The 27,759-nt window shown below is 38.2% G+C and overlaps 1 protein-coding gene and 1 long non-coding RNA gene across 2 annotated transcripts in view; one reads left to right on the top strand and one right to left on the bottom strand.

Annotated features, from left to right (window-relative positions):
• The first annotated feature begins 1,612 nt into the window (after window positions 1-1,612).
• Window positions 1,613-27,759, top strand: part of LOC137092612 (uncharacterized) — a 28,439-nt gene continuing 2,292 nt past the window's right edge. Inside the window, exon 1 of the long non-coding RNA XR_010908316.1 lies at window positions 1,613-1,868. This is a non-coding gene — a long non-coding RNA (uncharacterized lncRNA). The remainder of the gene's footprint in view (window positions 1,869-27,759) is intronic.
• hrh2a (histamine receptor H2a) lies at window positions 8,031-26,961 on the bottom strand. The gene is made up of 2 exons (XM_067456456.1): window positions 26,905-26,961; window positions 8,031-9,684 (listed from the first exon to the last, which is right to left on the bottom strand). The coding sequence occupies exon 2, from the start codon at window positions 9,209-9,211 to the stop codon at window positions 8,108-8,110; it is 1,104 nt and encodes a 367-aa protein (XP_067312557.1). The 5' UTR covers window positions 9,212-9,684; window positions 26,905-26,961; the 3' UTR covers window positions 8,031-8,107.

The raw sequence follows: 27,759 nt of genomic DNA on the forward strand, positions 1-27,759 counted from the left end.
TAGAAGCGTCTGCATGCCTAGGTGCTTAATTTAATTTACATGGGGTCATGTTAGCGATTTGAACACCTTTTTAATGATTTGGAGGGGTGTACCAATACTTTTGGCAATATGGTGTACATTTTGATATTGACACTTTAGTTTAAACTTCTATATTACAATATACAGGTCCTTCTAAAAAAATAGCATATTGTGATAAAGTTCATTATTTTCCATAATGTAATGATAAAAATTAAACTTTCATATATTTTAGATTCATTGCACACCAACTGAAATATTTCAGGTATTTTATTGTTTTAATACTGATGATTTGGCATACAGCTCATGAAAACCCAAAATTCCTATCTCAAAAAATTAGCATGTTTCATCCGACCAATAAAAGAAAAGTGTTTTTAATACAAAAAAAGTCAACCTTTAAATAATTATGTTTAGTTATGTACTTGGTGGGGAATCCTTTTGCAGAAATGACTGCTTCAGTGCGGCGTGGCATGGAGGCGATCAGCCTGTGGCACTGCTGAGGTGTTCTGGAGGCCCAGGATGCTTCGATAGCGGCCTTAAGCTCATCCAGAGTGTTGGGTCTTGCGTCTCTCAACTTTCTCTTCACAATATCCCACAGATTCTCTATGGGGTTCAGGTCAGGAGAGTTGGCAGGCCAATTGAGCACAGTAATACCATGGTCAGTAAACTATTTACCAGTGGTTTTGGCACTGTGAGCAGGTGCCAGGTCGTGCTGAAAAACGAAAACTCCCAGCCTGGTTCATTACTCAAAACCGCAATCATGGGTAAGACTGCCGACCTGACTGCTGTCCAGAAGGCCATCATTGACACCCTCAAGCGAGAGGGTAAGACACAGAAAGAAATTTTTGAACGAATAGGCTTGGTAAGCCATCTTTAAAACACCTCTCTGGCATACATGTGAAGCTCCTATCTCTTGGAATGGGGAAACATCAAATTCTACAAAACTGTTTGCCAAGCTTTATTAAATTTCATATTTGAAATCACCAATAAAATCTGACAACTGTCTCATAAATGTTGTTTCTAAATGCTCGAATCATGACATAATCATGGCTTATTCACCATATTGGGCGTTGCACTTTCTCCCATTCAAGTGAGTACACCGTCTTCCAATATATAAATTATTTGAATGAAAGAACACAGACGCAGACTTATAGTTTAAGACATTGTCTGGTTTAAGACATGCTTTTTGGGTGGTAAATAATGGCGCAAATATCTGTAAATTAACTGAGTGCAAACCTAGTAAATCACTTTGCATGATTAATTTAATTACTCTCGTCCCGTAAATCTGAAAGGGAAACTCCTGCAAAAATTACCCTGTCCACACCTTTTCAGCACAAATTTCTCACTGTGTGTCTTTAGTAAATCATGACAGTATTTTTTAACATAAAAATTTTGCGTTGGCACGTACAACCTTAGTAAATCTCTCACTTGAAATGAAACCATCAAAGGGAACCGAAGAGGATAACCTCGGTAAACTATGACAGAACTGAATGAACCAGTAAAATCGGGTCTCCATCAAGAAGGCCTATCCGATAAGAGATCAACGTTAGGCCTACTAAGTATATTTTTCTGGTCTCAGTGCTTCACTATTTGTTTTTCACCTTTTACCATAACTCCTTAAATTTTTTACAAAAATATATGTACTTTCTACTTCTTAAATTTTCAAAAAATAGTTTTTAATTTGTATTTGGTGGCATCTCTAATAAATCATGAATCGACTAGTCTTGACTGGCAAACAAACGCCATGACCTCCGTCAAGCCAACGATTAATCAATGCGAGGACTCGAGAATGGAGAAGCGCCAGGTGGAGCAGAGAGACGAAACTTCTGACCTGTTCTGGACTTCAAGTGCAGGTCAGTTTCAAATGTAATGTTAAAATAGGCAATTGTAGTTTTGTCTTTGTTTATTTTAAAAGCATTAGCAACTGTTGGCAGTAGCACCATTATCATCACTCAAAATACTGTACATGCTGACATCAATTATCTTTTGTAAAGATAAAGTAATTTAGCAGATAGATTTTCATATGGTTTTACAATAGGTTTAGAGCGAGCTAGGGGAAAAACAGCACAACCCTCAAGAAAACGAGTAGGCCCATGGTTTTACTACATATAAAACAAAGAAACATGATATGTTCAGTAATAGGAATTTAACGTTATTGTCACGATGTTGATATTATTGTACTAATTCTGACATGTAGACAATTTAGAAGATATGTTTTGTTAAATCTAGTTTAAGTCATTTTAAGATATAAACAATAACATGGTCCTCTAATACCATACATTTAAAAAAGTGAGAGACAGAGAGATATCAGGCAAAATTAAGAGCCTGAAAAGGAAAATGGAAGTTAAGTTCAAGAAAGAATTCCTTATTATTTTGCATGTGCCCTGTCCAAGGATTTTATTTTTATTTTTTATGTAATGGCCATACAAAAGATTTTCAGATTTGGTGTGAGATTTTGCAGTATTGGCTGTAACCTCTGAGAAATGAGGTAAAAAGAGACCTCAGAATGTGCTGGTTGACCTCTTCATCCACACAATCCTGTCCTGAACCTTTGCTGTGCATTTTGCCACTGAGGTAATTGTGTACACACCAAGATTAAGTGTGTGTGTGTGTGTGTGTGTGTGTGTGTGTGTGCAAAGCAGCCTATTTTAATGAGGTGAAGCTTTTGTACTGCCACATTCATGTTGGATGCATTATCCATATCCACTGTTATAGCTGGGATAGCTTATCCCCAACTCATCTAAAATGTCCCCATTTGTTTGCTACCACTGCCCCTGTTTGTGCTTTGTACACAGCCTTTGTTTTTGAGGATTTTCTGATTCATCTTTCCCTCTTTGACTTAATGTGCTGTAAGAGTAAAGTAATGGTCCAGGCAAATGCTAGTCCAGCAGTTACTGGTAACTGCGATTCTGTTGACCTTTTCCAGGCGGTTTTCTTTTTTTATGTTGTACCAGGCTGGCATCAAGTGATTGGACAGACCATCTCTGGAGGGTGGTTTGTATTTGGGATTTAGAGCCCTGGTCATTTCCCTGCAAAAAAAAAAAATAACACTTATAATGCTTTGCCTACCTAAATCATAGTTTACTGTATAATATAATGTTCTGTTAGGTCTGTTTTGGATGTGCTTTGAGACACAGACGAATATCAAAGAAGGTTTAAGTCCATTGATATTGTTGAGAAATTAATCATGAATGCATTTTGCGTACCTAAACGAAGACGACTCAACCGTAGCAAAGGGATGTAACCCCTTAACCACAAATCTTGTCACCTCCCTGTGACCTTCATCCACTTTCTCCTTGCCCATCTTCCCGTTTGTGGCTAAAGTGAAAGGAATTTTTTCAAATTAAGATGTTTTTTTTTGTCTACATTATTACTCCAGTAGGTGGCAGCAAGCGACCATTTCATTGAATAATTTATTCAAAAGATTTGTTCAAAAACTGAGAATCAGTGAACCGAATAAGTATTTATTAATGGGACAAATTCCCAGTATTTATTAATGGGATTTAATAAATTTTTAAAAACAGTTTGAATGCATGATTCAAATGAATATTTTTTTAAATAGACTCAAACAGCTGTCTGATGTATTTGTGATTCGTGATCGCTATTTTAAACAAAACAATTCAACAAAAACAAAATTTGATACAACAACTGAATTAACAGAATTATGTAGCTGCCATTGCTAATATTATCTGTTTCTGGTGCGTTGTTGTGGCTTGGAGATCGCACTGAATCAAACATGGTGCATTCCTTCTAAATAACGCTGTGCTAAAGCAGATGCTTCATCATATTTGCACAAAATGTTCTTGTGGCATTTTGCTGTATTGTTATTCACTTAATCTGTCAGTGGTCATATTGTTATGCCTGATCAGTGTATATTTTTTTCTGATATAGCACTGTATATCCCCCCCACACACACCTGTCCCTATATAGGCTATTTTAGACATGTAGATCATATCCCTGTGTGTGCATCAGTGTCTGTCATGTGTGCTGAAGGTGAGAAACGTTTAGGAGTGTTATCCAAGATGTGGGCTACTCAATATTGGTCAGTCTTATCCAACATAAAGGATCCGTGAAATACACCAATACCATTGACATTAATACCCGACAACAAATACCAATAACTTAAGTAAATAAAAGGCAATAATCAGCAATATGCGTTCACATAAATAACTTTTTTATTTGAATGTTTCATATAACATGGCACTGAGTTGTTAGATAAGAAATGCGTAGTGAAATCATCGGGTGATGACGTAAAGATTTCGATTAATATGTTTTTTTTTTTTTTTGAAGCGGTTCATTGAAACCAATTGTCAGAGAGAACTGGTTGGTGGAAATCAGACTTTACATCATTAATTTCCTGAGGTCAGGAATCTGAGTTTCTGAATTACTTTGTGTGTGTTTTTACACTTATTATTTAATGACATTTTGATGACCAATCTCTCTGTGTGTGTGTGTGTGTGTGTGTGTGTGTGTGTGTGTGTGTCTGTCTGTCTGTCTGTCTGTCTGTCTGCATGCACACAAGTTCTGCTGTTTGATATGTGTTAATTGGCCAGTGATGAGTAGTTGGTTAGACTGAATCCTTTAAAAGAGAGATATGAAGGAATGTTGAGGTAGAAATCAATATGACACATAATATAAATAAGATTTTTGAAAATCCTGAAGAGCACATTTAATTTCATCTCATTTAATTTCTCATTTCATGTATTTTTGAATTCACTTCCAATTTGCATTCATTACACTAGATTTTAGACTCATGCACATGCTTATCTCATGACTGTTTATCATCTTGACAGTGATACGGTTATTAGATTAGATGATTGTTTAACATGCAACAATATTTTTCTGAGAGAAAACAGGACAGAATTTTTAAACATCCACATAGAGAAAAATAATAATAATACAAAGACATTAATTCAGTGGTCCAGGCAAATCTCCCTATATGAATCTCATGAAAACATGTCCAGGTCACATTTTCCCCCAGAAGGAAAAAATAAAGAAAAAAATATATTATTTGTCATTGCTTTGAGTTTGTGACATTATATGTTTTTTTTATTCTCATTGCCTCCACAGTAGAGGGTTCAACAATAGCCTTTATTTTCTTCATGATATATTATGTGTGTACTGTAGATACATTATATTCTATTTATTTAGTAAATGTGACATTTTTGACTTTATTTAGTGCATATACACTAAATGATAATGCATCTCTTTGTTTTTTTAGACTTTGTTTTATCAAAAAGAACTCCATGTTCCATTGCTAATAAAAAATACATTGTATGAGTATGAACAACAATAAGGGGAGTAAGATTTTGGGAGTATCCTTGTAGGAAAAGTTAAACATTCATATACTGGAGTGAAATGTGATGAGACAAATGTTGTTGCTTGTTTCTCAGTGCTTCTACGTCATTTTTTCTTACCTCTCATGGCCCCCAGGAGGCGTCAAAAGAAAGCATTTTGGTTACAGTATTGCAATTTGCAGTTGGTCACTTTTTTATAAAGGTAGATAAAAAGTTATGGCCTGCTGGGAGAATGAAAGGGAAAGAGATTAACAAACAACTGACCTTTTTCTTACAATTTTAAAGAAATAGATCATCCATACATGACAATGCGGTCATTATTTACTGACCCTCATGAACAAAATGTTTTGTTGTTAATAATTTTCTTAACTACACAAGATTTTAGAGTTGTACACAAGATTTTCAGCACACAAAGCTGTCATATGCCTTCCGCAGACGTGGAGTGCAGAGCGTGAGTTATTTGGACAACTGTTATGCTTTTATGAAATGTTTAGTGAGGCCAGCAGGGGGCGCTCACCCTGTGGTCTGTGTGGGTCCTAACACCCCAGTATAGTGATGGGGACACTATACTGTCTTTCGGATGAGACATTAAACTGAAATCCGACTCTCTGTGGTCGTTAAAAATCCCAGGATGTCCTTCGATAAAGAGTAGGGGTGTAACCCCGGCATCCTGGCCAAATTTGCCCATTGGCCCCTGTCCACCATGGCCTCCTAATAATTCCCATATTCTGATTGGCTTCATCACTCTGTCTCCTCTCCACCAATCAGCTGGTGTGTGGTGGGCGTTCTGGCACAAAATGGCTGCCGTCGCATCATCCAGGTGGTGCTGCACACTGGTGGTGGTTGAGGAGATTCCCCCTTCAATGTAAAGCGCTTTGGGTGACTAGAAAAGCGCTATATAAATGTAATGAATATTTTTTTTAATGAAATAACACCATTTAGGATCGGCATGAGGGTGAGTGAAAATAGCAGTTTTTAAAAAGTAATTCTTAGAAATGAATTTTCCTCCCTATTAGGCGACTCTCCCTTTAAACATCCAGTAAATAAATCCCATGAAAACATCTCTAGATGACATTTTACACCAGAAACAAAAAAAAAGTATTTGCATAAAAGCTTAGTAAAGCCTGAACCTCATCTTTAGTCCATCTATTGTATTTTTAAAACTTGATTTAAATAGCAAACAACTCTCACTGCACGCACCGCAACAGACTTTTAAAAATAGTGGTTGAAATAAAATGCTGCGCGAACTCAACCAATCAGCATATTCAGTGCCCAAGTCCCACCCCCCAAAGTTCCTAAACTTTTTAAAAAAGTACTACCTCGTGAGCAGGGACTTTCTAAATGGGGAAAATTTGTACCCAAAACTTAATTTAGACCCAGATCCCTGCAGTCCAAACACACAGAGTACCACCCCAAAGTCCCTAGTTTCTGGAGAAAGTTCCTGCAGTAGAAATGCGGCTTTTGTTGTAGAAAAAGTTACTGATTAATTGCATTTGTACTTTTCTTCCCATGTGTACTTTTAAAGGGGGGGTGAAACACTCAGTTTCAGTCAGTGTCATGTCAATCTTGAGTACCTATAGAGTAGCATTGCATCCTGCATATCTCCGAAAAGTCTTTATTTTTTTAATAATTATATAAGAAAGATGCGCTGTTCCGAGTCTTTCCGAAAAAAGCCGAGCGGGTGGGGGCGTGTCGTGTGAGCGGAGCTAAATAATGACGTGTGCAGCAGCGCGCTGTGTGTTGAGTCGAGTCCGTCATCCCTAACAGCGGGAAAAAAACTTTATTCAAAATAAAAATATGGCTTTTAATCAGATACAGCCATACATCTATGATCCGGAATCAGACCCAGAGGCTGCAGTTGAACAGGAGCAGCAGCAAAAACGACTAGAGCAGGACGTCTGTATGTGGTAAGTTACAAGTTATACACTAACTATATAATATGCTTAGCGGCTTGTGTTATTTACATATTTATACTTGAATTATATCGTCGTATTTTTGTCTTTGAAGGTGTACATGTGGGAAGTGCAGTTGTGCACGTGTGTGTGTGTGTTTACGCGTGGTTTGTGTAGACAGTATGCGGACTAAAAAAAACACAGACATTTGAAGCAGTCTCACTCACCCTTCTAACGTTGGGACTGCTCCATCCTTCAGCATTAGGCGATTGGGAAAATGCGGCGTCGAGCTGGGCCTTGTTTATGAAACAGTCGGCACCGAAATGCAGCGAACAGATATAAACATTCGCGCAACTCAGTTGCTGATCCGGAAAAGCAAATTACATCCACTGTTGCCTTAACGCAGGGTTTTGGAGAATCTGTGCAGGACTGTCTTGGTCTGGCAACCAAAAACGCACTTTTTTGGTGACATTATGTGCTATGTGTAATTGTCACCTGTCCAGCAATCTACAAACCAGCGCTTTGATGGGCGTAGCCTGTTGCTTTCGCTCTCTCCCTCGCTCTCTCTCACGCGCTTCCGGTAGAATTGTCCGTAAGGCCCATACAAGGAAATTCCGCCCCCACTAACGTCAATGGGGACGCATGATCTCAAAAAACTTGCCGAAACTTATGACTAACCGGAAGTAGTATTTTTGACAAAGAAATACTCCCATCAAACGTCCACCTTAACTTTTGAAACTTTGTCTATGTTTAGTATGGGATTCCAAGTCTTTAACAGTGTAAAAAGATCAGTATGCATGAAACAGCATTTCACCCCCCCTTTAAGTTCTACAATCTTAATATTAAGTTCCCTGTGGGCTGTTGACAGATAGTCAAAAACAAGTCATTTTAACTATATTTATACTACCTTTTATTCCCATTAGATACAATGGTAACTGTAGCACCAGTCGTTGTGTTGCTATCGACCTTCTTCCCCTTTTCAATCTCTTGCAGCAGCACACAAGTTCTAGGCCGAAGCCCCGCCCTTTGTTGAGGAGGGGCGTGTCTACTCATTAGCCCCTCCTCCATTGCCGGTATTCTTGTCTGTTTTTTACATCCTCGTCCTCCACAGAGCAGCTTGGCGTAAGCGGACCTGAAGTCTCTGTTGAGGGTGGCGTAAAGTACAGGATTTAGTGCAGAGTTGGCATATCCTAGCCATAGAACCACCGACTGCACCGTGCGTGGCGGATTATCTTCGTTGCGTATCCCCATTATCGTGAAAAACGTGAAATACGGGAACCAGCACACAACGAACGCCCCAAGCACAACCGCAAGCGTCACTGTGGCTTTGTGTTCGTGCAGTGCAAGAATCGTCACCCCTGGTGATGACGATGAACCCCGCCGAGTAGAAATGATCCGTTTTGCCTGCATCCTTGCAATGAGAAAAACTCTGTGGTAGCTCCAACACATGGCCACCAGGGGGAGATAAAACGTTGCAAAGGCGTCGACCAATACGTATGTTGGATTTAACTCGAAACGGCAGTCTCGCGCTGGGTCGCCCTCACGAATATTTTGCACGCTCAAGTCTCGTGTATTCCAGCCCAGGTGGATGGGGACAAACGAAACGCCCACCGAAACCAGCCAGATTGTCGCTAAAATGGCGCCGACGTGCCACGGAAGCAAAAGCATTGGGTAGTGCAGTGGGGCGGTGACCGAAAAGTAACGATCCAAGCTGATAGCAAAGAGATTGAGTATTGAGGCAGTGCATAGCATAACATCCAACGAAATATAGATGTTGCAGAAGTGCGCCCCCAGTGGCCAGTCGCCCGTAACTTGGTAAAGGGTGGAAAATGGCAGCACAAGGACGCCCAGTAGAAAGTCTGTAATTGCTAGCGAGACAATGAAGCAGTTGGTGACGTTACGCAGGCGTCTCGTAGAGTACACAGCCAGACAAACCAAAATATTCCCACTGACAGTGAGAAGGATAAGAGCGGAGAGCGTTACAGCTAGTGCTATCTGAGATGTCATTCTTTGTTTAGTTGCGTTATTTCTTCAGTTTTTTATCAGGAGAGAAACACTACGTAGACTCTAGGATGGTGTGTTTGATTCCAGGGAATGTACATTTGCATCTGCCAACTGCAATGCAATTTTTCTAGGTCAAGATGTTTAAAATGCAAGGGAATTTGTAGGTCAAAATGTGTGATTCAGTTTTATTTGCAGAGAAACCCTAGGAATGCAGGTGTGTTTATCTTATTTTCTGTAATGTCTTATTTGCATCTGCAAAATGCATCAATGCAAAATGCAATGTAATTCTTGTAGGTCAAGATGTTTAAAAAGGTCTCCGGTGTATTTTTCCAATGGTTTGCTTCCACACTCCAGGGGTACGTCCACCTCCTCCATTCATCCATCTGTTCATCCACCTTCCGTCCATCTATATTATTTCTCCAGACCTCCATTAGACTGAAGCGTAGTGTAGTGAGGTACTACATTTTTTTTCTCTCCTGTTTAAAAGAGAACAGGGATGCATTTAGATCAAATGTTGTCTACCTTTCCCAAGCTAACCCAACAAGCATTTTTGCATTTAAAAGACATTTTATAGCCGTCGGAAAAACAGTCCTGATGTCTAGGCTAAAACAAGGCAAAAATTTGAGTCAGTGAAAACTGAATAGTCATCTATAACGAAAGAAAAGAAAACAAACCTTTTAATCACTGTTGACTTTGCCTATATGATGGATTATCATGCATCTCGCAAGGTATTTTGGCAAAAACTATATGACCAAATTCAAGGTTATTGTGGTTGAAAGTGGGTTACTCATAGCCAGACTATATCGGGTTAGCTGAAACGGTGAAATTACTGCTATAGCTTGCTGTAAAGAGTCCCCTTTTAATTCAGTAACATTGCATGATATATTCCATTAATAACATTAACAGACATAATTGCATTATGCTAAAATATTATTGACATTTGCAGTTTACTGTTTGGCAATTAACTAGTTTCATTATGTGTCTGTATTATGTGACATGATGTCTTATGCTGTTGAGCATTTCAGCGTATTGATTCATGATTCGGATCGAGTGTCAAACTGCTGAAATCACGTGACTTTGGTGATCCGAATCCTGAATCGATTTGCTGATTCATAACCGTGCGAATCTTTGTTTTAAAATCGGCCCATCACTATACAAGTCGTTATTTACTTTTTTTGCACATAAAAACTATTCTCGTGGCTTCATAAATGATTGTAGAGCCGCTGTAGTGAGATGGGCTTCGTAACGACGTCTTTAGTGCCTTTATGGGTCTTGAGAGAGGAAATTACGTTGATGACTTTTCTGAGCCATCGGATTTCAACAAAAATATCTTAATTTGTGTCTGAAGATGAACGGAGGTCTTACAGGTGTCGAACGACATGAGGGTAAGCAATTAATAAGAGAATTTTCATTTTTGTGTGAACTAAGTGACTCTGAACACGTTTGCTGTGACTTTGTTGTGACAGCTTGGCAGAACTTTACTTTGATGGTGCTGAGAACGCCTGAGCACAAAGGTCTCACATTTCTTATAAGTTATTAGATATCACTGTTCTGCAAAAGTTGAAAAAGTTTTAGAGTTTGTCTTGTGGTTGATGTCCAATGTCGCTTGCTGAGCAGAAATGCATAATCATGTTTCGTAAGGTCAACTCAAAGTTGCGTTGGATTTTCTCTTTAGTGTAAAGATTGAGAGGTCTATCTATCAGAGTTTTCCATTTTATAGAGTTAGTTTCTGGAGTAAATATATAGGCTATAATATGTGTGTGTAGATGGTTTAAAAAAAATAGCGGGTGCTGGTGTTACAGGTGCGTTTGGCCAATCAGCATACACTTACATCATTGTTAGTTCCTATTGTGCTGGGTTAGACCCTACTCTGAAGCAAGAGCTAAATTAGTTCCTAATTTAGGAGTTCCTAGAACTGAAATCGTTCCTAGGTCTTGGGTGTGAACAAGCCGAATTCTGGGTACTTCCGCTAGTTCTAGGAATAATGAAAAGGTTCCTCCACATAGCTTGTACAGCCAAACTGATCAGTGTTACTGGAGCAAGTGCCTGTTATCAAAATTTGATCACATTTCATCACAAGTTACAGTAAAGGACACCCCCCCCCCCACAAAAAAAAGAAGAAATATCAAGTACAGTTTCCACAAGAGTTTTCAACATCCAATAGTAATAAGAAATGTTTCTTGTGCAGCAAATCATCATATTATAATGATTTCTGAAGGATCATGTGACACTGAAGAGTGATGATGATGAAAATTCTGGAATAAATTACATATAATATATTACACAGAAACATGCATTTGGTGTGATATTCAAAATTACATTATTAAGTAAAGACAAATATTCTTCCACATAACTTATGGCATGGCATCAGGTTAAATAATGCAGAAAACAGTAAAAACTGTCAACAATAAGGCAGAATTTGTGCATGAATTATTCATAAAGCAGTGCAGACTGAGAAATGGTCCTATATCCATCCCCTTGAACCTCATAGGTTTGCTTCATGTTTAAAGTTTGCTGACCCATGCTCTTTATAGTACAAATATTTAGAAAACACTTTTAGAAAGACATTTTGCAATATATAGAGTATTTGCTTATGGCGAAGTATAGAGTAACAAAAGGCTTTCTCAGACAAGCACACATTGTGATTGTGTGTTTGTGTGTGTGCGTATGTGTGAAGGACCGTAAGTTGAAAGGAAAAACAATGCTCCAACCCTCATGTTGTAAAAAAAAGAAAGAAAGAAATGGCACATTACGATCAAAGCTACTGAGTGGAGATAATGTCATATCTGCACACATTAGCTTTGTTCAGTGTTCAAAGTAAACATACACTTTTCTTCTTCCTTTGAGAGACTTTATAAGCACTCTTTAGTGGCACATTTTAGGACGGATTCTGAATGAATAGATTCACATTCCTGCCTTATTTCCATTTTTAAAATGCTCACAGACCTTGTCCTCGCATCCGCCGTCTAAAGCTTTTCTATCGTCTGTGTGTGTGAGAGAGAAACGAAGAAGAAATTAAAATCCAGTCTTTTTGAAGAGCTGTCAACTGGGTAATTTCAACTGTTCTGCATATTTTCATGATACGGCATGTGCCTTAATGCATAACATATTAAACTCACCATTTCTGCAGATGGATATCATATTAGTTAATTTTCTTTTATCACAATACTATAATGAAGTGACATTGCACTCTTTTACTTAGAGAGGATATTCATTTCTGTCACAGCTTTGGTTGCTGCATAGTTTCTTTTTTAGTAACATTTTAGTCAAAAGGTTCTTGGCATGGTGGGCTTTCTGCAATCTTGATGTTTGGGCACTACAGGTGGAAAGATTTATATGATTAAGCATCTTATGGTTCTTATCAGAGAAGTATTTGATGTACTTGTTGTACATTGCTCCCAATAAATAACTCAAACTAATTTTTTATTTGCGTAAAATGACATTGAAATTATACCAGTTTATACTTAAGAGATTTAACTTAACTACAGTGTCTTATTGTGGGTTAAGTTAAAACCATAGACTGTAAAAAATATGACCGTAGTGTCCATGACCTCACATGTAGGTTTCTGAAGAGCATTTTTGAATCCTCAAAGTCGGCTGTTATCATCTTGGCAGCACGTCACGAAAATGGTCAAAGAGGCGGGACGTGGGCGGAGCTGAGGTGACGTGATGACTGACAGACAGCAGACAAGCAAATGACAATCCACCTGTCACTCAAAGTGGCCACGCTATTAATTATGCAGAACTTTAAAGCTTTATATAATGTAAACTAATTATTTTGTAAACAAAATTGATAATTGCCACTTGTTTTAGTTGGAGCTTGTAATTAGCCTGTATGCAATCCGACTCATTTTGCCAGCACGTGTAAGATGTTTTTAAAGGCCTTTTAATCTAAGAGTTGACAATGTATCAGTTGTCTGATATATTGTGGTAAACTTCTGTGATAGAGATCATAAAACTCTCTGACTTCCGCTCCATGAATCAGGTCCACAATATATATGGAAGGACTGTAAGGATTTAAAAACAAATTATATATATATATATATATATATATATATATATATATATAAGAATCCTAATATAAACTGGTAACCAAATACCCAATATACACCAGTTAATACTAGAGTATATTGGCTGCTTATTAGTACTTATAAAGCACACATTAATGCTTTATTCTGCATGACCATATTCTACCTCTAATAGTGAATGTGTGTCACAGGGTGTTTGGGTTATGTTCATGTTTGAGTTGCCATGTTCACTGTCATGTTTCTCAGTTTGCTTTGTTAAATGTATTCACAGGTGTCTCTTGTCTTGGCATTAGCCCTTGTGTATTTAAGCCCTCATGTTTGCCGTGTTGGTGAGTTTTATGTTACTATGTCACTATGCATTTATTTTATGCTTTTAAAGGTCCCGTTCTTCGCGATTCCATCTTTCAAACTTTAGTTAGTGTGAAATGTTGCTGTTAGAGCATAAATAATACCTGTAAAATTATAAAGCTCAAAGTTCAATGCCAAGCGAGATATATTATTTAACAGAAGTTCCCTTTCAAAGCCTACAGCGAACGGCCGGTTTGGACTACACCGCTGCACTTCCTTCAGGAATGACGTCACTAGAACCGTTTGTTGACTAACCCTCCACCCACAAGAGCACACAAAATAGGGGACGTGGTCTCGTTGCTCTCCCACGTGGAGAAGAGCGCACATTCAGCGCTTGCATCTCCCCGTTATGGTAAGAGGCGGGACCTTTCCTGGCAAAGTGCGCTAAGCTGCTGTCCAATCACAACACAGGAAGCGCTGGCCCAATCAGAACTTGTTACGTATTTCTGAAGGAGGGACTTCATAGAACAAGGAAATCATCAGGCCGTTTTTAGGACAGAGGAAACAGCGGTAAACAGATAAGTAAAATGTGTGAAAAATACTGGGGTTTTTTACACGCGAAACATGAACTCGTGTTATATTGCACACTGTAAACATAATCAAAGCTTCGAAAACACGTGAAGAACGGGACCTTTAATACATTTCTCTGTCATATCAAGGGAACATTCAAATTAAGTAGTAATCTGGATCAATGCCTTGCCTCAGAAATTCAGATTGAAGTTGAATTAAAACTGCACTTGGGTTCGGAAAACTTGCCTCCCAGTGGACTGGATGTTACGATGTGTTCCCCATACTAAAGTGCTACCACTTTTTCCAGACCTTTCCGGGATAAAAAAAGGCTTAATCTTAGGGTGTGTTCACACTTGTAGTTCGGTTCGTTTGGTTCGGAACAAAAAACAAAAACAAACATAATAGTCCTGGTCCGCTTAGCGTTCACACGGGCATTTTTAACAGCGAACCTAAAGTTACCGAACCAAAGGCATATGGAGACGCTCACAACCTGATTGGTCGGCTTGTATGACGTAGGAGCTCTTTTACCGAACATTCAAAACAATGCTGTGTGCTGGATTACACGTGCGGGCATTTTATGCATGTACATGGTATTGTTTTTTACCAGAGAACTCATGAAGAGCTCATGAAATGTTCAAAACAACGCTGTGTGCTGGATTAAACGCGATCATTTTATGCGTGCACATGTGGCATTATTTTTACCCGCTGAGAACTCATGAAGAGCTCATAAAATGTTCAAAACATTCAAAACAGCAGCAGGATTTCCTCCGTTGTGCAGAAGAGACAGCCGCTGTCGTCTACACCTGCTAATAATGGGCAACAGGAACTTTGATGAGAAGAGCCAGGTATGCTTTTGGTGTGTTTTTTCTAGCATTTTCTAAACATGCTCGTCTGACCAAATATTGATGAGGCTCTTCCTCGTTGCTCCACGTTTGCCCTCTAATGTTAAAGTTACTCATTTTGGATACACCGATCTTTCCGCGTCGTCAAATCAGCTGACTATGCGTCACATCTTGTGACATTATACGTCCGGTTTTTGGTCCGTTTACATGTCTTTGGTCCGTGTTGCGTTCATATATCAATCGAACCGCACCAGAGTTCGTTTGGAAGCGGACCGAGACCCATCTTTTTAGCGGTCTCGGTCCGCTTGTTTGGTGCGCACCAGGGTTCAGATGGCAGTGTTCACATGTGTTCAAATGAACCGCACTAACCGAGCAATCGCACCAGGGTTCGTTTTAATCGAACCAAACATGACAAGTGTGAACGCACCCTTAGAAATCATTTTCAGTTATGAAGAAAAAACTTCATTGATTTTTGTTTGTCAACTTGTCAGTTTGTCAAATTTCAGCGCACTCAAGCCACACGAAAAGGGCACTTTCACTTTCACTGCACGCCACTGCATTCATGCCATGGCCAAAATATGCCATCAATGTTACCAAGGCGTAAAAGGCGTTTGGCTTAAAAGATACATACAATTGAGTGTTTTCTGTGTAACAGTGAGATGAAAACCCATAATTACCCAAGATTAGACCTAAAGGAAGCATACAAAGAGAAAAAAAGATGGGTGCTAAAACAGATCAAAACACCACATGATAGATGAAGCTGACATACTCTCCCATAGGACAGAGAAACTTTTATTTTGAAGATAATACTTAATCCAATAAAGGGCATTTCCATGAATACCCACACATTTCTAAACCAGATTATTCCTGTCAGGTAAAAGCAGCTATTTTTATCATATCAGATACATTTAAGGGGTCAAGGGCTTCGGCCATCCGTCCACTCTCTTCCCTGAAATGAAGTAGTGGGCTGTACTTTCCACACGATTGACATCAGGTTCAAGTACGCCAGGTTGGCTGGTGGTTATGTTGCCGCCTCCCATGGCCGAGACTGGTATTACGACACCTGTCGGGCCGGGGCTAGTAATGCTACTGCTAATTAAGGTTGATATCTCTGCAGCACTATAACTTGACATTTTTTTAATGACATCATCGCCCGTATTTCTTCTTATTCTTTTGATGCGTGTAGGTCATTTTTTGGATATTTTTACCTCAATTTTTACACATGGCACCTTTAATGTTTATGATCACGTTATTTTGCAAATGCATCTTCTTGCATATGATCGCTTGTTTTACTGCCTCTTCCTCATGCGTGTTTCGATCAGGAGATTCTGTACTCATTCAGAAGATGAGTAATAGCGCCATCTAGCGTCTAACAGTGAAAACACAGAAACCCGTAAAATTCTGTGTTTGGCCGGGAAAGAGTTAAAAACCTTTTGTAAAGCTGATTCTGTATGGTGCTTTTTAAAACCAGCTTCAAACACTTCATATATATATAATTTACAACAAGAAATGACTCAAGTTGAATAAGAAAAGATTTCTCCCAGATCTTAGCCAGTGGATCATTAGTGGATGGCACACAACTGAGCCTGTATCCTCACTCATAAGCCCTATTTGCAGGACACTTCCAGAGTCCTTGACAGTAGCTGCTGTAGTAAGGAATCATGTATTCATGTCACTGATCCATGGCTGTATTAAAAACTGAATATCTGAATAATACATCAGCACTGTCCTGAGCTACTTCTGCTTCTCTTCATCATGGAATCTCTTTCACCGTGACGCGCAGGGGCCTGATGTACGAACTAAAAAGGCATTGAATGTGTGTAAGCAACTTTACACGCACATATCAGGATTTATAAAAACTAAACTAACTGTAAATGTGTGCACCATACAGAAACTCTAGATTGTGAGTAAGCACTTTTTTACTGGAGTGAGAGAAGTGATGAAGTTAACAGAATGATTTAAACTCTGTTGTTCATCTGATATAGCCTACACATGTAGACTAAATATTCCACTCTCATTAAAGGAGTTTAGCACTAAAATTCAATAAAAATAATTATCTTGAAGTTACAATATTTTTATATTCATTTAATTTATTTAATAGTGGATGCACTGCTTTTGAACTCTTTTCCTGTGGCATGCTGTGCTTTAGTGTTTTAACTACAGCAAGGATTGTTCGCATGATAATTCTGTCTGCAATATTTTCTAAATGTCAATTAAAAATTGCGAAATTATGCCGTTTTCATTAACCGGTGTTATGCGACTAAAACATTTTTTTTTTTCTCTAACGTAAGTAATTTAAAAAATCATGGTGTGGTAAGGGCAAGCAGTCGAGGTCAAGGGACCGTGAGAGAACGGTGGCGTGATTGATAATGGGCGACTTTTACGTACACCAGTCGCCACATTTTTTCAAATTGCCTTGGAAAGCCTTCTCATGTAAATGTAAATACTTTTTTGAGAGTTTTTGCGAAATTGTCGTGATTCCATTAGGCATATTTTTCAATTTGAACAATTTGCAGGGTAAGGAAATGCTACTCTGTCTAAGCAGATGGCTTAGCAACATAGACGGCATAATGACAGCTACCGAAAGACTTGCTCGGTGATCGAGCGGTCCACTGGTCGGTTTGTTGGGCACTGACAGACAGTAGCCTAATGATAACCACTGTCTTGGTCTTTCCAATATTATGAAAAATACCATTGTATTTGAAGTGTTTTAAAGGGTTACTTCAGCGATTTAGCATATGGCTTTGTATCAGTAGAAATCCGGGAGTATATTCGGATGATCGTTCTTCTCCCCCTCATATCCCTCTGAGACGAGAGATTTATGCACTTTATTTCTGGAAAAAATCCTCAGATTTGAGGATTTTTTGGCCAGATGCTAAAGACTACAGCCAGTAGAGGAGCTATTTCCACATGTTTTCAACCCGTCCTTGGGGAGTGGGATCGCACTCACAGCACTCGGATCGGGCAGCTGCGGGCGTTCATGTAAACGGAGCGGTACGGAGCAAAGTGAGTGTTTCAACTTTTCAAATTAATTCCTATGAAAATTAAGCTTCCAAAGGCATGAACTGAACACACGCTCTAGTGATGAATGTAATCTGACTCCTGCTGCGTTTGGGCCGTGACTCTCGTTTGGCTCACACACGTTAGTGAACAGACACATTCAGTTTGTAATTGTAGTGTCTATTCTATAACTGAACTTAATGATTTTATGAAAAGGTACACAACCACGGTGGGCAAGTGATCCGGTGGCTTTGGAAGTGGCCTGGTAGGGCAGCGAAGCAGGTGCCTTCTGGGAGTTGTTGTCCTTCGTCCACATGAGCCAAAAATAGATTTTCTGTCTTTTCGCAATCAAGAAGGCTCCAGATTCAAAAATAATTTCACATTTCTACTACATTAATGACCCAGTTTAATTTGATTTTTTTATGTCATTCTTCATATCTTGTAAATATCGTATCACATGGATGGAAGGCATGGAAATGCAGATGACCTTATGCATAGTAAAACTAGGCATTGTAAGCATCGTATATGGTTAATTCAGTGTATGAATGTTTTTATAAATCTGAAACCTTTTATGTGTACACATACTTTAAGGACGACATCTAGTTATACATATACCCCTGTTCTTTGGAGAATTTAGGTTCAGTGTCCATCTCATTTGTGGCCGGTCTAGAGAGATATCTGTTTCTATTTCAGTTTCTCTCTTACTCATTCGACTATCAGTGTAGTATGACTGCTGCAGACAAAAAGGCATTTTTCATCCAAGTGCAGTTGACGTTGATTGAAGCAAGACAACAGAAGTTAATCCATACATGATAGAACAGAAAGCTGCAGCAAACATGCACACAATACAACCATGAATTGCCAACACTAGACAAAGAACATGGGAAACACTGGGGTATTTATACACAAGATAACAAGAGGGCTGACTAGGGAGGGACAGGTACTGATGATTTGTAGTCATGGGAACTAATGAGAGTAACTATGGCAACAAACAAGTGTAGCTATTGCAATAAACAAGACAGAAAGCCCACAAGGGAAACGGGAACTGGACCACACTGGATCGTGATGGTCAGTGTGGTCTCAAGATGTTTCTCCTAAAATGTTTGAGTTTTGGAAGAGATCTTTGGCTTATTTGTAATTTGAGACTATCCTATAAAACTTTTTTTTGCTTTTCTGTGTCCCGCTCTTTCTCATTATTTCTCAGAGAGATAAAGCAGTATCAGACTGTTTTACCCTAAAAAAAGTAGATTTAATGATTTAGAAATATATGGACAGTTTTAACTTAATGACAAACTTTAACGCTTCATTTGCTGTCTTCAGTCGCACCTGTCTCTGTCTCTGCTGCTCATTGAGATGCACATTTCTCCTCTGCATCTCCATCTCCATAACTGCACGTCGAGCTTTAAACAGATTATGAAATATTTAACTTTTCCTCCGGCAATTACAGCATGTCAGCGTGGCAAATCTGCCTTCTGACAAGCCCTGTTCATTTAACATCATTTTCAATTTCATTTTTCATTTTCTTTTTTCTCGTATTTCTCACAAGCAATGATGCAATTAAAAGTGGTGTGAGGGGTGTTTGCAAAAATCTCTGCTAGCATGCTACAATAAGGTTTTGGTCTAGTCATATTTATTTATATGGTGCTTTATAAAATACAGAATGTTTCAAAGCAGCTTCAATACTAAACAGGAAAAAGCAGTATTATTGCTGTAAAGTTAAATAATTATGAAAAAATATTATTTTAGCTGTAAAGCAGCTTTGAAACTTTAATAATACTCATAATACTTTTCTAAGAGTTTATTATGGTTTACAATAGCCTTCTATACCAGCTGAAGCATCACAGTACCAAGTAGTATCGCAATACCAAGCAGTATTGTGTTCATTTATAATTCAAATCTACAAAATAAACCAAATTGTCATAAATGTGTAGATGTAGTAAATGAGTAGTAGACCTGATTTTCCTACGAATACTTCATTAAAGGGATAGTTCACTTTGAAATTATATTTTGATATGTTTTGCTTACCTCATGGGCATCCGAGATGTAGGAGTATTTGTTTCCCCAGTAGTTTCAATTTTGATCATTTTAGGTCAGACCGTTCTTGTCTGTGCCTCACATAATGCAGGTCTATGGTCACCACCTCGAAGAGCATACACAGAGAAGTCCAAATTAAACAATCCCCCATCGTAAGTACACACTGATGGCCTGAGACACGAAACGAGCAGAAAACCACTACGTCCGAATGATCAGAGGGCGCGCGTTCGTGTTTCCTGTGGTGTACAAGAGGTAAAAACTATATAAATACTGTTCGTTTTCTCACACAAACCGCTCGTTTCGTGTCTCAGGCCATCAGTGTGTACTTACGATGGGGGATTGTTTAATTTGGACTTCTCTGTGTATGCTCTTCGAGGTGGTGACCATAGACCTGCATTATTTGAGGCACAGACAAGAACGGTCTGACCTAAAATGATCAAAATTGAAACTACTGGGGAAACAAATACTCCTACATCTCGGATGCCCATGAGGTAAGCTAAAACATTTCAATTTAATTTCAAAGTGAACTATCCCTTTAATGAGAATGAATAACAAACTATTGTTAGGCTACCAATCAAATTAAATTTTGGTCAAACCAGTAGGAAGATAAAATACTTTTGTTTATGGTTCTATAGGTAAGGAGGGATGAGTGGCTTACTGTTTTGGTTTTGGGAAATATATAAATGGATATAAAACCAAAACTAAATCTTGATGATGTTACCAAAGTTTTAAAGGATTTATGCCAAAGGTATCCCGAAAACTGTTTTTAATATGGTGATAGACGAATGGCTTGATATAGACATCATTACAATCCCATATTGCTTGACTTTATAGTTTATAGATGTATGGCAAACTAAAAAAACCTTGTATCCAAGTCTTTACCTGGTTTAAACCGGATGGTTCAGTCAAATTTCTGGCAAGTCTCTGAATTTAGATACTGTCTTGAGTCAAACTCTTCAGCTTTCTGCTACACCTGTATGGTCAAACTTATTCTTAAACCAGCAAACATATATCAGAGGAGAAAAGGATAGTGGAAATTTAACTTCAGCCTTCTTAACAGTGAAACCTTCTGTCAAGAAACTAGAGCTACAATTTATAATATAATTGCGATTCAAATTTTACAACTTACTGAGAATTTTTTTATATTTAAAATATAAGGTAGCTATGTCATATCTGTATATCTAATGGTAAATGAAGCAAATAACAAGCAAAAACATCTTCACTAGACAACATTTATGTTAATAAAGCCAAAGGATCATGTAAGATTGAGGGTGAACCGGATAGTGGAGGGCGAAAGGAGCTCCGCATATTGTTGTAGATTGGAGAAAAAGACACAAGCGTGATGGTATAAGTCTCTCATAATCAATAATCAAGAATGCACGGATCCTGATAAAATGACTAAGGAAATGTACTATTTCAACAGTACACTGTACACCCTCCTCTTATTCACACACAGATGCTGATGCTTTCTATGATCTCATTAAAGATTGTACCCCAAAGTAGATGAGAGTTTAAAAATGTATGTGATGCAAATGTTAGTATGGATGAAGTAGGAACAGCGGTGAAATGTTTATCATAAGGCAAATCACCCAGTTCAGATAGATTAACAAGCAACTTAACGAAAAACGTCTATGTAAAACATCTCTGCATATCTCTTTCTCTATATATAGGCATATATACATGGGAGTAGATAAAAGACCTTATTTTTCAAATGTTAAAAGAAATATCTGAATCCTGGATTCTTCCAACTACTATAAAGCAAGGGAATATCACTAAATCCTAAATTATGGGACAATTTAGACCCATAAAATAAGCCCTTAATAATGACTATTAAAATGTTAACTCATTTATGCAAACAAATTATCTCACAGATTATTTCAGACATAGTAAAAAAAAAAAAAAGCGTTGCTCAATTCACAATAATATATAACTTGTGCTTGATTTACAATTTATGGTTTGTTATAATGATTTGGATTAGGAGAAAGTTATACATTTTTTACATTAATTTATAAGGGCACTATAGCACAGTGCCATCTTTGAAACACCTCTCGGGCATGCAAGTGCAGCATCTCTATCTTTGAATGGGGAAACATCAAATTCTCCAAAACTGTTCGCCAAGCTTACGATTAAATTTCATATTTGAAATCACCAATAAAATCTGACAACGACTGTTGCCTATTATTTGGCGGGGCTTATTTGCCATATTGGGCATTGAACGTTCTCCCATTTATAAGTAATTGGAGTGCACATCTTCCTAAATAGGATATTACCACAGGGTACATCGTCAAGGTTTTCAATTGATAAAGGAATTAAACAAGGTTGTCCCATCTCGCCCCTGCTCTTTACTGCGGCAGTGGAAATGGTCTCCATTCAAATCTGATTATGAATTGGCAAACAGTTAGTCATCATCAGCCAATTCTTGAAAACCAAGTTCAGAAAATTATCCAAACTATAAAGCTTTTCTCAATGGAGTAATTTAAAATTAAATCTGAAAAAAGTGATTTACCAATTCATAACTTCCCTCAGTCAACCTTTTACAATATTCCTGTTAAAGACACTGTTAAATATATAGGTTTACTCATTACAAAGGATAATACCTCACTTTAATAATCTTTACATCTGGAATAATCTAGATAAGTGAAAATCATATTTGAATTTGAGGTCTTAGAGACATTTCTATTATTGGGCTTATTTTCTTATTAAACTGGAATGCATTTCTAGTCTCATCTACGCAGCTTTTTCAAACTCATTTCCTAAGAATACAATCAAATCTATAAATCAAGCCAACTTTTGTTCAATATTATCTGGAAAAGAAGAACACACTACATTAGAAAAAAAAATAGTCAAAGATTATGAAGATTATGAAGCCACCAGTGTATTAATGGTACTATTAAAACGAATTGGCGAAGATCCTTTTTGAAAAATAGTTTTTGGTTTCATATCCACAGCCAAATCTTTATGGAATTAGGAGGTATCAATCTTCTCCTTAGATGTGATCGTGACCTTAAAAATTCCCTTATAAGTTATCAGTTTCTTGAACAGGTTTTACTTTGCATGATTTCTGTTCTCATAACGTCCCTTTGTGGAATTGTAGCTATGTGGTTAGGAACAGTGGTCTAGTTTTGGTAGCGAGTTTACTGTGATATTTCTCTCCCAGCCTCATTCTCACCTGTCCCACAGCAACACCCCATAAGCACCACCACACTCAAAAATGAATAAATTTACATTTATTTGAGAGCATTCTGTCAAACTGCTTATGTGTTATGTCAATTTATTATAAGCAACACAAGGCTTTAACAGCCAATGACATTCACAGCTGGGGAGACTGGACTGATTTTGCTTAGTGCTAATCACCATCCCTCTCAGCCAAGAGCTACATTTATCCTCAGATGTTATATGACTATGGTCCCTGGAGCACAGGTCTTATCAGCTAGCAAATTTCAATACACATTCAGAGTGCAAGTTGCAACTATTATTAACAATGGAAAGCTAAGGCAATATCACCCCGTTTGGGCTTTGTTTTCTGTTTTGCACCATTTTCTGCTAATAGTCTGTTGTTATAGTTACTCGTTATTCGAGTCATCGTCACTGTCAGTTGTGTATTAGTTATTCAGCTCGTTTGTCCATGTATTTAAGTCCTGTGCTTTTAGTTTACCTTTTTTTCTGGTCTTGTCAACAAATGTATGTGTTTTCTTGCTGTTCATCTTGTGGATTTATCATGTGGATATTATTAATCCACATGGTAAATCTGGTGGGGCTGGTGGTGGTTTGCGGGGGTTTAAATCATCTCCGTTAGAAATCGCGTTTGCGAGGGAGAGAGAAAGGGTGTTAGTATTGTAGTTTTTAACATTTACTTCACAACTACAATAACTGGAACTTTTAACATTCATATATTTTTCTTTATATCTTTAAATCCCTTTTAAACCTTTAATAATTGAATTCATTTAAATAAACCAATAACACCTTTCCCAACAACAACAACAAAAGTTTCCCTTAATGTCTAAGACATAGTTACGGCCTTGCCTTATGGTACTACCGTATTGATGATACTACTGTTTAAAAATAAATGTAACGACATTGCCAGTATTTCGAAGCTTTAAAATTGCTATACGGTATACCGTGCAACCCTGTGTTTCGTGTCTTTCTACCAAAACTTTTCTAGCTAGCTGAAAACGCTAGACGCTCTGCTGCAAATGCCTAGCCGTGGCGTTTTCAGTTGGAGATGCTTGCTATGATACGGAATATGTGTTACTAGTATCTTATTTCACAGATAGTTTGTTTCTGTATTGTTTCTATATAAAAATGTCAGTACAATGTGAAGAATTTGCTCTGGCTCTTGTTTTAAAGGTGCACTATGTAGTATTTTTGCAGTAAAATATCCAAAAACCACTTGGCTAGTGTTATATATTTTGTTCAGTTGAGTACCTACAATATCCCAGAAGTTTCCAACTATTTGTAATTTGGGAGAAAATTGCTATTTTAACTAAGGACCGGGACGTTTCAGCATAGCGTCTGAGGAGTCGCATGTCAATTGCGTCATATCTGCGGTACCCTCGGTTTCGGGTTTTACTTGGCCGGAGCGTTTTACTCTTAGCAGTGTGAACAAGTGAACGCACGGAGTAACGTCATAACATCATAACATCATTTTCAACACACTTAAATGTTTCTAATATGATAAACAGAGCTGCTTTACCTCATAATCATAACCGGAAGAGCGAAAATAGTGCAGGCGCCCGGCGAATGTGTCTCGTCCCGTCATGAAAAAACTCCTGCTGCTCGCGAGGCGTGTGTTTGTATAGCAATCGCTCCAGCGGCCGTGCTCAGCTCCACAACGATCGGTCCTGATCTGCTTCACACTACAGTAACGTTAATAACCACTTCCATGAATGTGATTTCTGCCCGAGTCCTATTTTCCACCAGCTGAGGTGAAGACCACTTGTCCCAAGATGCATCGCTCAAAATTTGCGTCATCAAACTAAGCATTTGTTTTGAATAGGCGCCCTCTAGTGGACGAAAAGTTGCATAGTGCACCTTTAAATAGATTTGTTCTGTTATTTTGCTTGTGGATGTTGTTCAAGTAGAATGTGGGGGTTGGTCAGTGTTGTATTTGTCTCGCCCCTCTTCTGCTGTGATTGGACGGCTGGGTAAAAAGTGACCGTGACGAGCGCTGCGTTTTACCCTAAGTTGAACATTCTTCGCTTCAGCTCTAAAATAGATACTCAACGTCTCGTTTTAAAACCGTGGCTCTCCCATTGAAATCAATTTTGTTGATTGGAAAAATACGCTCCCATTGGAAAAATACGCTAGATGGAGTAAAAAACCTGTTGGTGGACACCTGGCCTGTTAATTAACGTTTAATTGAAATTTAAAATTTAATTAAAACTAAATTTATTAAAGCTAATGGAACCCCTAAAAATTCCATATGAAGCTCTTGTCGGAACCCCTTTAAGATTCTATATGGAACCCTCTCTTCTCAGAGCAAGGTTTTTCCTGCATAGGGAATTACGAGGCGACATCAAATTCCATGCCGCCTCTGCCTGTAGTCGGGCAGGAACATGCTCAGAGACCCATTTTCCACTGACACGCTTCTATTGTAGGTTCCCAGTCATAAATTCCCAAGTAATAAAAAAGTAACATTCCAATTAATTGCAAGTGGATGAGAGATAAATCATTAATGTGCTGAATGTGCAAAATAGGCCAAGTTAAAATCATTAATTTTAATAAAGACACGGAACACTCATTTCACACTAAAACGAAACAAACGTGTTTAACTTTCGTTTTCAACATAGTGCTGTACTGTTCTGAAGCGATTCTTTTTTTGTGAGGTCCACCCTCCACAGTCTCACAAAATACTGTGGGAAACAATGTATATGATAGTGTTCTCAAAATAAAGATCACATTTTCTTATTATTAAAATACATAAAATGAGTTATTCGGCTGTGATCAGAATTTTACAACCTCCACCATGGTTTTTGGCAGGAAAAATCCCAATTCAAACATTTTAAATGTTTTCTCAGTGATCTTGCTTGTAAAGGACGACAGGTGGCGTGTTTTGGTGTCATTTTAATGATTTCGTGTTCCTGTGCATCTAAGTGGCTGCTCTCTTCCGATCATTGATTGGCTTGTAAACACATTTGTCATTTCCTCCTCATTTCTAGGCTGTCAGGAAGTCTGCGAGGAATACAGCCGCTAGGCTTTTGATTGCTTCTGACAAGCGTGGTCGTCATGGGTGTTGGGTTGCTAGGAGACCACATCCTTTAAAATGTTTGCGATGATTTGTTTGTTATTTCTGAAGTAATCTGAAGAGGTACGATGTGAAGAGGCCATGTCTCATCTTATGATTCCTCTGACGCACGTAAATAGTCTACATTGATCTATATCCAGATTGAAAGACTGTGATTCACTTCTTTAAACATCTTCTGCAGAAATCCGTCTCTCTTTCGCACACACACACACACACACACACACACACACACACACACACACACACACACACACACACACACACACACACACACACACACACACACACACACACAAATGTGATTGAAATGCAAAAGCTGAGGCTCAAAAGGCGATCAGATCAAGTCTGTCTAGACATATAGAGCCTCAAGTCTTCTGTTGAAAAGAGCAACGGCAACAAACTTCTAATGAGTTGAAAACACGATAAATTCCAGCCAAAAGCATGCCGAACATCATCTGATTCCTTTTAATAACAAAGTCCCACAACATCTAAAAAAATTTTTTTCTTGACCTTCTCTTTGAATGCATTTATCTGTCATTTTCAGATACTGTCAGGATTCATCCGTTTAGCAGCAGTAATTTAAACATGTTTTATTCTAGTCTGCATTATCACATACATATCAATGTTGAGCAGGCAGGTTTAATGTTGGAAATGAGGTTTTATATGCGGTGCAGTAGCAGCGGAACTTACCTTGGACGACCTTCATTCTTCTGTTACTCTTGCCCTTCTCTCTCTTTCTCTCTCACTACACACACTCACACAGTATATAACTCAACACACTTCTTCAGTTAGCCAATCAGATGCTTCTCTCTATTTCTCTCTTTTTTTGTACTGTGGAACGGTTTGAGCTTAAGGAGGATGGACCAGGACTCTCTCTGTACGTATTGTTAAATTTTCTAAAGCTGTGATTTTTCTTTATGACATTAGTGATATTTACTGTTTTGTTAATCTTCACCTTCACGCAAAAATATCTTTAATTGAATTGTGGATAAATGTTTTAGACAGTGGGGAAAGTCGTGTTACAACTCTCCTCGTTTGCTCAGACATATTTCTGTTTTTTTGTTTTTTTGTTTAAGTGTTATATATCAATTTACAAATAAGAATATGCTAATTCCATCCGGTTCTAGAATTTGACATGCATTAGCGTTACCTGACTATTTTATTTTAGAAGGATACCAATCCACAATCGGACTAATAATGCAGCCTGAATTATAATCACACATAGGTGCGTTTACATGGAGCACTGTAATCGGTTTAAAAGTCCAATCCGAATGAAAATGCTCCATATAAACACCTCAATCAGAATAAAAATGCCCAAAACGAATGAAATTGTAATCGGTTTGAGAGGGGTGGGATAAACCTTTTCATGAACCGATCTAACAAAAAATTTCACCATGTTAACGACTTGACCCGATTACTTTTGAGTTTGCGTCCTTATATGACGTGATACACAGCACGTGCCTTCACCAGCGCCGCGCGCCGCGCTCACACACAGGCTATAATGCGGACAAGAGAGGAAAGGTCATTTTTTTGAGGGGTAACGTT

This window comes from Pseudorasbora parva, chromosome 11 (assembly GCF_024679245.1).
Source record: "Pseudorasbora parva isolate DD20220531a chromosome 11, ASM2467924v1, whole genome shotgun sequence".
NCBI classification, from domain to species: domain Eukaryota; kingdom Metazoa; phylum Chordata; class Actinopteri; order Cypriniformes; family Gobionidae; genus Pseudorasbora; species Pseudorasbora parva.

Excerpts from the sequence above, each read along its gene's own strand:
- hrh2a (XM_067456456.1), bottom strand. The coding sequence starts at position 9,211 with ATGACATCTCAGATAGCACTAGCTGTAACGCTCTCCGCTCTTATCCTT.